This window comes from Equus przewalskii, chromosome 1, assembly GCF_037783145.1.
Source record: "Equus przewalskii isolate Varuska chromosome 1, EquPr2, whole genome shotgun sequence".
Taxonomy (NCBI): domain Eukaryota; kingdom Metazoa; phylum Chordata; class Mammalia; order Perissodactyla; family Equidae; genus Equus; species Equus przewalskii.
Window position 1 is genome coordinate 68,651,728 of NC_091831.1, and position 13,231 is coordinate 68,664,958.

Here is a 13,231-nt window from a genome sequence, read left to right on the forward strand (position 1 = left end):
CGCAACCCAAGATTTTTATTTTCAGAGTTTTGTGTCTACTGGTTAAAGGCACAGTCATTTCCTTAGACATCTGCAGGCAAAGGAGGATATTTTCTGGACTGAGATTTCCAGAAGCCCCTAAAAATAGCACTGAAGTTCTGCTGGCTGGTCTTGAAGACAAACCTGATTAGGATATTTTGGGGTACTGAGTGATTTGGGAAGTGAGAAGGTCAGTTCAGAAGGACCCCGTGATGACAGTATTGCTCTTTTCTCTCTATCCCCTGGGTTGAGCCTGCTGGGCTCTGGGTCCCCCACCCACGTGGTCATGTTCCTTTAAGTCTTCTGTCCCACCTCAGGGGCATTTGCCTGCTGCCACTTCACTTCGTGGCCTCTGTTCACATTCCATGCTTGACCACAGCGGGCTTTCCTCCCTGGCCTCCCCTAATCTTGTGACTTGATCTTTCTTAGTCCCTTGTCTCTCCCTTTTTTCCGTACTACTTGACCTGATAGAAGCTATCTCTGCCCTACATTTTTTTCTGACAAGTTCACAACTGTGTCTTGTACAGAAATAGGTTGGAAACATAGTTCTAGTCCCCTGGTTAGAGAAGGTGCTGCTGACACTTTGTGTGCGAGATTTTGGGGTAATTTGACTTTCTTACACATAGGCTCTTGCACAACTCTAGCCACCTGTCTTTACAATACCTGCCATCTGGTGATGGAGGGAGGAGTACCAGTGTGGGTAGATCTGTAGGGACCGTTACGGCCACAGTTTACAGCACCACATTTACAACCTCCGCGGGTACCTGAGGCTCTGGGAATTTATGTCAACAAGTTGAGTAGGATTTTAGATGCTGCTGTGAAGCTCACTGTTTAAAGTAATTCTGTAATGAATCTGCAAGCAAGAAATCCTTTTTTTTTTTTTTAAAGATTTTATTTTTTTTTCCCTTTTTCTCCCCAAAGCTCCAGGGTACATAGTTGTATATTCTTTGTTGTGGGTCCATCTAGTTGTGGTACATAGTTGTATATTCTCCATTGTGGGTCCTTCCAGCTGTGGCATGTGGGATGCCGCCCCAGTGTGGCCCGACGAGCAGTGCCATGTCCGTGCCCAGGACTCGAACCGACGAAACACTGGGCCGCCTACAGCAGAGCGCGTGAACCCAACCACTCAGCCACGGGGCCCGCCCCCAAGAAATCCTATTTTATTTATGAAATAAATAAGAATTTTTGTAGGTTGGTTTCTGCTTAGAACAGCATACTGAAAAAACCCCAATTTCTACATACATTCTCTGCTGAGAGAGAGTCAGAAGTGCTGTTTGAAGAAAAGCATGCTTGTTTACTTTGTACCGGAGAATGCTCTTACATCTTCCTGTTGAACCCCAATGTCTTTTTTCTTATTTACTTTTTTATTGAGGTAAAATTCACATAACATAAAATTAACCATTTTAAAGTTAGCAATTCAGTGGTATTTAGTACATTTACAGTGTTATGCAACCACCACTTCTATTTATTTTCATTCTCTCAAAAGAAAACCCTCTAATCATTAAGCAGTCTGTCCCCATTAACCCTTCCTCCCTTAGCCCCTAGCAACCACAACTTGCTTTCTGTCTCTAGGTATTTACTTATTCCAGATATTTCATATAAATGGAACCATATAACATATGGCCCTTGCATATTTGGCTTCCTTCGTCTAGCATAATGTTTTCAAAGTTCACCCACATTGTAGCATGAATCTGTACTTTATTCCTTTTTATCACTGAATAATATTCCATTGTATAAATAGATCACATTTTGTTTATCCAGGGCCATTTTGTTTTTGTTTTTCAGAGTCTAAATGGTTTACTATGTTGAACTACCTCCAGTTCTTTCCCATCCCTTTACTTCTTTCTTTTTTTAAATTAATGGACTTTTTTTTTAAGAGAAATTTTAGGCTCACCATACAATTGAGCAGAAAGCACAGATTTCCCACATACCCCATGCCCCTACACAAGCACAGCCTCCCCCACTGTCAACATCCCCCACCACAGTGGTGCATTTGTTACAGTCGATGAACCTACGTGTATACACTGTTATCACCCAGAGTCCATAGTCCACATTAGGTCTCACTCTAGTGTTGTACGTGCTGTGGGTTTAGACAAATGTATAATGACATGTATCCACCATTACAGTGTCATACAAAAGAGTTTCACTGGCCTAAAAGTCCTCTGTGCCCTGCCCATTCATTCCTCCCTGCCCCTAACCCCTGGCAACCCATGATCTTTTTTATTGTCTCCATAGTTTTGCCTTTTCCAGGAGGTCATATAGTGGGGATCATACAGTAGGTAACCTTTCAAATTGGTTTCTTCCATTTAGTAATATGCATTTAAGGTTCCTCCATGTCAATTCATGGCTTGATAGCTCATTTCTTTTTGGCGCTGGTATTCCATTGTCTGATGTACCAGTTTATTTATCCATTCACCTACCGAAGGACATTTTGGTTGCTTCCAAGTTTTGAAAATTATGAATAAAGCTGCTTTAAACATCCATATTCAGGTTTTTGTCTGAACATATATTTTCAACTCCTTTGGATAAACACAAAGGAGCAAGATTGCTGGATCATATGGTAAGAGTATGTTTAGTTTTGTAAGGAACTCCCAAACTGTCCTCCAAAGTGGCTGTACCATTTTGCATTCCCACCAGCAATGAATGAGGGTTCCTGTTGCTCCACATCCTTGCCAACATTTGGTGTTTTCAGAGTTTTGGGTTTTCATTGTTCTACTAAGTGTGAAGTGATATCTTGTTGTTTTAATTTGCAATTCCCTAATGACATTTGGTGCAGAGCATCTTTTCATGTGCTATTTGCCATCTGTATATCTCCCTTGGTGAGGTGTGTGTTCAGATATTTTACCCATTTTGTAATCAAAATGTTTTCTTATTGTTGTTTTAAGAGGTTTTTGTATATTTTAGAGACTAGTCCCTTATCATATATGTCTTTTGTAAATATTTTCTCCCAATCTGTGCCTTGTCTTCTCGTTCTCTTGACAGTGTCTTTTGCAGAGCAGAAGTTTTTAATTTTAATGAAGTCTAACATAAATTTTTTCTCTCATGGATCATGTTTTTGTTATTATATCTAAAAAGTCATTGCTGAACCCAAGGTCATTTAGGTTTTCTCCCATGTTATCTTCTAGGAGTTTTATAGTTTTGTGTTTTGCATTTAGGTGTATGATTAATTTTGAGTTAATTTTTGAGAAGGGTGTAAGGTCTGTCTCTAGATCCCTTTTTGTGCGTGTGGCCCTCCAGTTCTTCCAGCACCATTTGTTGAGAAGACTGTCCTTTCTCCACTGTGTTGTTTTTGCTCCTTTGTCAAAGATCAGTTGACTATATTTATATGGGTCTATTTCTGCCCAATGCATTTTTAATTCAATCTGAACGTTTCAGTCCACTGTATCTTACACAAATATCCATGAATATATGCACAAACATTTCTTAGAAAGAATATTTGAATTGCATTTTTTCAGCTTCCTTACTGAATGAAAGTGTTACAAGTGTATGTTCTGGCAGTTGACATGATCCAGGGTACTTGGAGTTTTTTTGTGTGCGTGTGAGGAAGATTCGTTCTGAGCTAACATCTGTTGCCAATCCTCCTCTCTTTTTGCTTGAGGAAGATTAGCCCTGAGCTAACATCTGTGCCAGTCATCCTCTACTTTGTATGTGGGAGGCCTCCATGGCATGGCTGGTGAGTGGAGTAGGTCTGCACCAGGGATCCGAACCCACAAACCCAGGCCACCGAAGTGGAGCACAGAGAACTTTAACCACTTGGCCACAGGGCCGGCCCCAGAGTTTTTTTTAAGTCATAAGTTAAATCACAGTTCAAAGGTGACTTTAAAAAGAGATTGTTGGAATGTTTAACATTACCAAATTCCTTTTCAGTTTCTGGCATAATGAAAGTTGTATTTGTTGAGTGCCTGAAAGGGAGGTTTGATTTTGTGGATATGAATTTAAAATGAATATTGGGATATTTTATATTCCTTTAAAGTATGGAATAGGCATTATATTTTATTTATATTGCTGTGTTTTTGACTAGGTTGACTTTCTCTGTAACACTGTGATTTTAATTCAGTGGTTGATTAGTATGACTATATGCGTTTGTAAATTTCCTGATCAAACATTAAATCTTCATTAGAATGCAATGAATTTGGAGGAGGAGAAGCTGAAGGAAAACAAGGGAATGAGACAGAGGGAATTATGAATATGGGTTCCCAGGTGGCTGCCTCAAATCCTTTTTTGGATTTAACAGATTTTATATTAAAAGCCAGTTATTATTACTGTTCCCAGAGGGATGGGAGCAGCAGATAGCAGTTTCCTGGTACCGGTGATGGATGTGTTTGTGGCTTTGCTTCTGGTCCTCAGGTCTGAGCTCTTTCTACTCGGAGCTGATGAAAGGATTGGGTGCTGGGGGACGTCTTTGGGAGCTCCTTGAGAGAGAACCTGAGCTTCCTTTTAATGGTAGGTGTGAAATGGGTTTTTTCTTCTTTGCTGGGATTAAACAAATGTGGCTTTGGACAGTTGGACCAGCTCCCTGCCCTTCCTGTGAAGGACAAGCATGACAAGAATGTCATCCCTGCCACATGGCAGGGACAGGGTCATCAGAAGGGCAGGCAGTGAGAGAAGAAGGAAGCTTCCACGTGCTGCTGCAGGGCCCAAGGCTGGCCCTGGAAGTGTCTACAAGGCTGACTACACCGTGTGCTGTCCACCGTTTACCACCCTACAGGTGATTTGTTACCATCGACAACAGGATGGAAGTGAATGCAGTCCATGGGTACAAATAGGAAGGGCCTAGCCAGTCCACCAGATTTGTCATCCATAGTGATTTTGATGTTTTGCAGGGATGGGGTGGGGGTGGCAGGAGGAAAGAAAGAGGGATCATACATATGGAAGCCTCTAAGTTTCTTCGCTTTTGGAGGTAGGGTGGGAGATGCTGGTATTAATTAGCTAGAGCTGTCTCCTTTATCAACTGCTTCCCTGAAAGCCAGTACTTGGGAGCTGTGTGGCCTGGGCCAATGAACGTGGGCTCAGGAGAAGTGGCTGAGAGCAGTGACCACTTACAGCCACTCACTGACTCCTAGGACTTGTCGGTCAACTAAGGTCAATAAGTGAACACCCAGTATTCTCCAGTATGATAAGCTGGAGGAAGTAAGCCCAACTGAGGGAGATTGAATAGCTTCTCCCTAGTCAGCAGCAAGGTAACATGAGGACAGAACAGACCTCTGACCCCCTCTAGCTCCGTGGTGGTTGTGCAACACCCAGCTGTTTATCATCATTCTCTCGGGACTTTATTTAGAGTAGATAAGATAAATCCTGGACCAAGGGAAGTACAGAGGTAGTGGCACAGGGAGAAGGCGGTTGGGTTGGAAGCCCAGCGACTCCAAGGGTGGAAGCTGCCTGCACTGCTCATTAGCTCAGGCAGGTTGTTGTCTCTGAGCCTCAGTGTCCTGTCAGTAAAACTGGGACAGTCATTTCTACCTCTCAGGGCTGCGAGAATCAAACAAGACCCCCTACGTACAGTGCCTTGTATGTAGTAGGGGCAGGGCAGGCCCCAGTAAGCCTTAGGCGGAGGCCTCTTCCTGATTTGCCCAGTAAAGAGCTTGTGCTCCAGGACCAGCTGTGATGGGGCCATCATCTATGGTCAGACAAGTAGGAGAACTGAGTTTGGTTGGGAGTTTGATCTTTGCCTTAAGTAATTAGTGTTCTGTTTCATGTTTCAGAGGGGGTCATTTTAAATGAGAAGAGCTTCCAGGGCGCTTTGGAGTTTAAGAATGTGCACTTCATCTATCCGGCTCGCCCAGAGGTACCCATATTCCAGGATTTCAGCCTTTCTATCCCATCTGGGTCCGTCACAGCGCTGGTTGGCCCAAGTGGTTCTGGCAAATCAACAGTCATTTCCCTCCTGCTGAGGCTGTATGACCCCATTTCTGGTGAGTGGTTTACCACATGGTAGGTAGGGAGGGCTCTCCTCGGCCCTTTTACTCCTGTGTCCTGGGAGAGGATCTTATTAGGCCAAGACCTTGTAATGTGAGAGTTCTGAATGCCCAAAGATTTGTTCCCAGGGAGGAAATCCCTTAAACAGAGATGTCGCCGTTAGGGGTATGCCGGCTCATCCGGAGGCCCTGTCGTCAGGCATTTTGTATATTTCGTGTCTGACCTCTTCAAGTGCAGAGTGACTTCCTGCATTTTGCCATTCATTCACCATGCCAGTGTTTCCTTCTGATGCCCCCCTCCTGGGAAGGGGTGGAGGAGGCTGCTCAGCAGCTACAAGAAGGTGCCTCATGTGGCGTAAGTCCCCCTCTGTGCCCACTACTGAGCTGGTGCAGGGCCCTGAGGGGCTCCCTGGAAGGCCTCTGCCTGCTTCTGCCCCTGAACTGCTCGGGGGGTTAGTGTGCAAACGGGTAATTTGGCAGTCAGTGATTCACTTCTGTGTGACTGCTCCATTGAAGCTATTTTGAGGTAAGAGAGATTTTCTTAATGGATTTTTCTCATTTTGCTTTTTATTTTATTTTTAATTGGATTATAGCATTTTTTTAGAGCAAAGAACACATTATTTTACCTCTTTTTTTAACTCCTTATCTTTCTTACTGAGAAATAATTTAAATATAACGTTATCTTAGTTTCAGGTATACAACATAATGATTCGATATTTGCATATATTGAGAAACGTTCACCACAGTATGTCACGTTAACATCCATCACCACACATAGTTACAAAGTTTATATCCTTGTTTATATCAGAGCCTGGAGTAGATATTCCATATGTATTGATTTAATTTTGGATTGAGAAAACAATGATGTTTCTCAGAAAGAAAACAACTGTTAGCAAAAATCAGATCATGAATTTAAAAAGAATATGTCTTGTGGTCTTTGTACCTGTGCTTTTTGGTTAAAACAATACAAGAGCTGGTTATGTGCTGGATAATTATTTGACTTGCAGGTCCTCAACCACAGAATAACCAGTTGTGTTAAAATGGATGTTACTATACTGTTTGACTCCAGAGTCACTGTCTTGGTTCACTCTCTACTTGCTGGAAAATTCTGAGTGTAGAAAAATCCCAGTGAGAGGGATGCAAATCAGGTCCCAATATTGAGTCTGTAGTTTCTTCATCACAGTGAATACATCAAGGAGGAAAGAAATGACACACCAAGTCCTGTCTGTGTAGGCTGTAGGGCACTTGCACCTTCAAGTCAAAGACCTCAAGTTTTTGCCAGTTTATGAAAATGTACAACTGGCTTATATAATTCCACACTGCTAATTGAGAAGAAATGGCATTTCTTATGTTAGCCACTTGTCATCGTCACCAAGCATTACTGAGTTCCCTCAGTGTGTAGAACTAATTCTGTTAGCTAAGGTCACAGTTATATCTGGTCATTTAAAAGCTCTGCCACACTATCAATCAGATTCTTGGTTACAGGTAACAGATTCTCCTCCACCTAAGTTTACGCAGGAAGGGATATTTTAATGAGTAATAAAAGACCTCAGAAATCACTGGCAGGGTTAAACTTCCAGGACACTTCCCAGAACTTCACTGCAGAATGATGCTAACATGATCAGGAAGCTGCTGAATTAGGCAGCCACTGTCATGGGTGCCATTTCCAGAACTGTGCCAACTCTGCCAGTGTTTGTGCCAGCAAGTGGACACCTCACAGCTTGCCCCTCTCCCAACTAACTTTCTGCTGACCAAAGCTTTGCACAGGCGCATCTTCTTGTGGAGCCTGAGTCACTCCAGGGAAGCTCTCCGTAACCCCTGTGGGAAGAGGGGCTGCGTGGGTGAACTAGAGGGCTGGTTAGCTCACCACTGCAGGGAGAGTGGACTGATGATCCATAAAGTCCCTTTTAGCTCTGAAATTCTGTGAAATGTGTTGGTTTTAGATTCTGTTTGGAGATTTTGAGTGTACTTTTATTCTTTAAAAAACTGAGTCTGGAGGATCTTCCCACCAGATCCTCTCTTTGTTTACATTAGTCATCAGCCCCATGACACTCAGTGCCTCTTTACTTTCCTCTCTCCAAGGAACTGTCAGTCTCGATGGCCATGATATCCGTGAGCTAAATCCAGTCTGGCTGAGATCCAAGATTGGGACAGTGAGTCAGGTAGGAGGAGAGTGCTCCATTTCCGTGTTACACTTTCTTTTAAAATTGCTTTTGTCATTTGTTTTGTTCTTGGTCTTGAACCTCTCAAAAGAGAAGGAATGGAAGTTTTCTAGATGTATTAAACTAATCTCACATGGTGAGTTGTTTAGGTGTGTAAATAGTACTGTTTCCTGAAGACCTTAAACACTTTAACCAGGTGAAGCATTGACTTTTTATCAAAAGCTGGAGACCGACATCGCTTCGTAATGCAGGTAGTCTAGAGGACAGGGAGAAAATGATATAACTTGTTAGCTTGTAATGACTCTTCCCTGGTTCCCATTGTCATTACCAGCCACAGTCTACTGTTTTACAAAATAGGTTTCAGGGACAAGCAAGCAAAGACTATGACAGGAGCCAGAGTCTCCTTGCAAAGAAGTTGCAGATTTCAAGGCAGAATGTCAATGTAATATGGTCACTTTGATGAGGCTGTTTTCAAACTAAGACCATTTGGAGCAGGGAAATTTTGACACAGCTGTTAATATTTTTATTACCAGGCTATGTGCACAGCAGACAAACCTGAACTCCCCTCATTTCTGAGCCTCTCCCTCTAATTAGCTTCCCCTCAGACGTAATTCTCTCCCAGATTCCACTGGGTGAGGGGCCAGCAGGGCAGTGATGGGGGTTGCTTGGTAGTGTAAGGATATCAGTGGTGCACATTATATAGGGATGGAGAAAAGAAGCTGGAAGTTTATTTGCTTTTTAGGACCATTTCACAGGGTTCTGTCAGATATCATGTTCGCATCTGGTTTGTGTCTATTTCAAAAAGTAATGGATAGACAAAACAGGTTAGCAAACACTTAATTATAAAATTAAAGATAAAGGGAAGGAAAACATTAAAAATAAATATAATTTCGTCATTTTAACCACAAACTCACAACACAAGATCGAATAATTTGTGACAACAACAACTTAGAAGGAGAAGAAGAAAGGGATGGAATTGGCTTAGACTAAGGAAATAAGAAGCTATCAAAAAATAGACTATCTCATCTACAAGATTTTTTTATACGGATGTCATGGTAACCACTAAATCAGAACAGAGACACAATGATAAATCAAGAGAAAATTGAGAAGACTATCATTGACAACTACTAAACTGAATTGGTAGTTCAAAATAGAGGGGACGAGAAACAAAGGAAATCAGAACAACCGGAAAACAAATGATAAAATGGCAGCATTAAGCCCTCAGACACCAATAATCACTCTAAATGTAAATGGATTGAATTCTCCAATCAAAATAGACAGAGTGGTGGGATGGATTAAAAAACAAGATCTGGGACCAGCCCAGTGGCGCAGCAGTTAAGTTTTCACATTCTGCTTTGGTGGCCCGGGGTTCACCGGTTCAGATTCCAGGTGCGGACCCACACACTGCTTGTCAAGCCATGCTCAGGTGGCATCCCACATATAAAGTAGAGGAATATGGGCACAGATGTTAGCTCAGGGCCAATCTTCCTCAGCAAAAAGAGGAGGATTAGCAGCAGATGTTAGCTTAGGGCTAATCTTCCTAAAAAAAAGAAAAAGAAAAAAAAACAAGACCCAACACTATACTGCCTCCAGGAAACACATGTCAGCACTAAAGACAAGCACAGGCTCCGAGTGAAGGGAGGGAAGATGGATACTCCAAACTAATGGGAAACAAAACAAAGCAGGTGATGCCATACTTATATTAGACAAAGCAGACTTCAAGATAAAAAAGGCAGTGAGAGACAAAGAGAGGCAGCATATAAGGATAAAACGGACACTCCACCAAGAGCACATAACACTTATGAATATATACCTAACACAGGAGCACCAAAATATATAAAGCAACTATTAACAAACCTAAAAGGAGATATTAACAACAACACAATAATAGTAGGGAACCTTAACACTCCACTTACGTCAATGGATAAATCATCCAGACAGAAAGTCAGCAAGGAAATAGTGGCATTAAATGGAAAACTTAGGTCAGATGGGCTTAATAGATATACGTAGAACACTCCATCCAAAAATACCAGAATACACATTCTTCTCAAGTGCACATAAAACATTCTCAAGGATAGACCATATGTTAGGAAACAAGGCAAGCTTCAATAAATTTAAGAAGATTGAAATCATATCAAGCACCTTTTCTGACCATAATGCTATGAAACTAGAAATCAACTACAAGAAAAAATCTGGGAAAGTGACAAATATGTGGAGACTAAACAACATGCTACTGAACAACTAATGGATCATTGAAGAAATTAAAGGAGAAATAAAAAAATATCTGGAGACAAATGAAAATGAAAATACATAATACAACTCATATAGGATGCAGCAAAAGCTGCCCTAAGAGGGAAATTCATAGCAATACAGGCCCACCTTAACAAACAAGAAAAATCTCAAATAGCAGTCTTAAACTATACCTAACAGAATTAGAAAAAGAAGAACAAACAGAGCCCAAAGTCAGCAGAAGGAGGGAAATAATAAAAATCAGAGCATAAATAAATGAAGTTGAAACTAAGAAAAACAGTACAAAGGATAAGTGAAACAAACAGGTGGTTCTTTGAGAAGATAAACAAAATTGACAAACTCTTAGCCAGACTCGCTAAGAAAAAAGAGAGAAAGCTCACATAAATAAAATTAGAAATGAAGGAAGAGAAATTAACAATGCATACTCAGAAATACAAAGGATTAAATGAGAATACTATGAAAAACTATATGCCCACAAATTGGACAATCCAAAAGAAATGGATAAATTCTTAGACTCATACAACCTCCCAAAACTGAATCAAGAATAAATAGAGAATCTGAATAGACCAATCAACGTAAAGAGATTGAAACAGTAATCAAAAACCTCCCAAAAAGTAAAAGTCCAGGACCAGATGGCTTCTCTGGAGAATTCTACCAAACATTCAAAGAAGATTTAATACCTGTCCTTCTCAAACTGTTCCAAAAAGTTGAAGACGACTGAACAATTCCTAACACTTTTTTTTTTGAAGAAGAAGATCAGCCCTGAGCTAACATCTGCTGCCAATTCTCCTCTTTTTGCTGAGGAAGACTGGCTCTGAGCTAACATCCATGCCCATCTTCCTCTACTTTATATGTGGGATGCCTGCCACATCATGGCTTGCCAAGTGGTGCCATGTCCCCACCCGGAATCCAAACCGGTGAACCCCGGGCCACCAAAGCAGAACATGTGCACTTAACTGCTGCACCACTGGGCCGGCCCCCTTCCAACACATTTTATAAGGCCAACGCACTGTGATCCAAAAGCCAGACAAGAACAAAACAAAGAAGAAAAATTACAGGCCAATATCGCTGATGAACATAGATGCAAAAATCCCCAACAAAATATTGGCAAACCAAATACTGCAATACATTAAAAAGATCACACATCATGATTAGGTGGGATTTATGCCAGGGATGCAGCGATGAGTCAACATCTGCAAATCAATCGGTGTGATACACCACATTAACAAAATGATGAATAAAAACCACATGATAATCTCCATAGATGCAGAGAAAGCATTTGACAAGATCCAACACCCATTTTTTATAAAAACTCTTAATAAAATGAGGATAGGAGGAAAGTATCTCAACATAATAAAGGCCATATATGACAAACCCACAGCCAACATCGTACTCAACAGGGAAAAATAGAAAGCCATCCCTCTGAGAACAGGAACAAGACAAGGGTGCCCACTTTCACCTCTACTATTCGACATAGTACTGGAGGTTTTGGCCAGAGCAATTAGGCAAGAAAAAGAAATAAAAGAAATCCAGACAGGCAATGAAGAAGTGAAATGCTTGCTGTTTTCAGACAACATGATTTTATATATAGAAAACCCTAAAGAATCCATCAGAAAACTATTAGAAATAACCAGCAACTACAGCAAAGTTGCAGAGTACAATATCAACTTAGAAAAATCAGTGGCATTTCTATACTCTAATAACAAACTAACAGAAAGAGAAGTCAAGAATACAAAGCCATTTACAGTCACAACAAAAAGAATGAAATATCTAGGAATAAATTTAACCAAGGAGGTGAAAGAGCTATACAATGAAAACTTTAAGACATTATTGAAAGAAATTGATGATGACATAAAGAAATGGAAGGATACTCCATGCACATGGATCAGAAGGATAAATATCATTAAAATGTCCATAGTACCTGAAGCAATCTGCAGATTCAGTGCAATCCCCATCAGAATCCCAGTGACATTCTTCATGGAAATAGAATAAAGAATCCTAAAATTCTTATGGGGCAAGAAAAGACTCTGAATAGCTAAAGCAATCCTGAGGAAAAAGAACAAAGCTGGAAGGCATCACAATCCCTGACTTCAAAACATACTACAAAGCTATAGTAATCAAAACAGCATGGTACTGGTACAGAAACAGACACACAGATCAATGGAACAGAACTGAAAGCCCAGAAATAAAACCACACATCTATGGACAGCTAATCTTCAACAAAGGAGCTAAGAACATACAAAGGAGAAAGGAAAGTCTCTTCAAGAAGTGGTGTTGGGAAAACTGGACAACCACATGCAAAAGAATGAAAGTAGACCATTATCTTTCACCATTCACAAAAAAGACTTGAAGTTAAGACCTGAAACCATAAAACTCCTCGAAGAAAATATAGGCAGTACACTCTTTGACATCAGTCTTAGAAGGATCTTTTCGAATACCGTGTCTACTCTGGCAAGGCAAACAAAAGCAAAAATGAACAAATGGGATTTCATCAGACTAAAGAGCTTCTGCAAGGCAAGGGAAACCAGGATTAAAACAAAAATACAACCCACCAACTGGGAGAAAATATTTTCAAATAATATATACGACAAGGGGTTAATCTCCAAAATGTATAAAGAACTCACATGACTCAACAACAACAAAAACAACCCAGTCAAAAAATGGTCAGAAGATATTGACATTTTTCCAACAAAGATATACAGATGGCCAATAGACACTTGAAAACATATTCAACATCACTAATCATCAAGGAAATACAAATGAAAACTACAGTAAGATGTCACCTTACACCTGTTAGAATGGCTATAATCACCAAGACAAAAAATAGCAAATGTTGGAGAGGATATGGAGGACAGGGAACCCTCAAACACTGCTGGTGGGAATGCA

The 13,231-nt window shown here is 40.8% G+C and overlaps 1 protein-coding gene across 2 annotated transcripts in view; it reads left to right on the top strand.

Annotated features, from left to right (window-relative positions):
• The window catches only part of ABCB10 (ATP binding cassette subfamily B member 10), a 39,945-nt gene that overhangs the window by 18,240 nt on the left and 8,474 nt on the right, over positions 1 to 13,231 (top strand). For both annotated transcript variants that reach the window (XM_008533656.2, XM_070566931.1), the window contains 3 exons: positions 4,366 to 4,461; positions 5,721 to 5,930; positions 8,016 to 8,095. In XM_008533656.2, the coding sequence (XP_008531878.2) occupies positions 4,366 to 4,461; positions 5,721 to 5,930; positions 8,016 to 8,095 (386 nt within the window). The remainder of the gene's footprint in view (positions 1 to 4,365; positions 4,462 to 5,720; positions 5,931 to 8,015; positions 8,096 to 13,231) is intronic.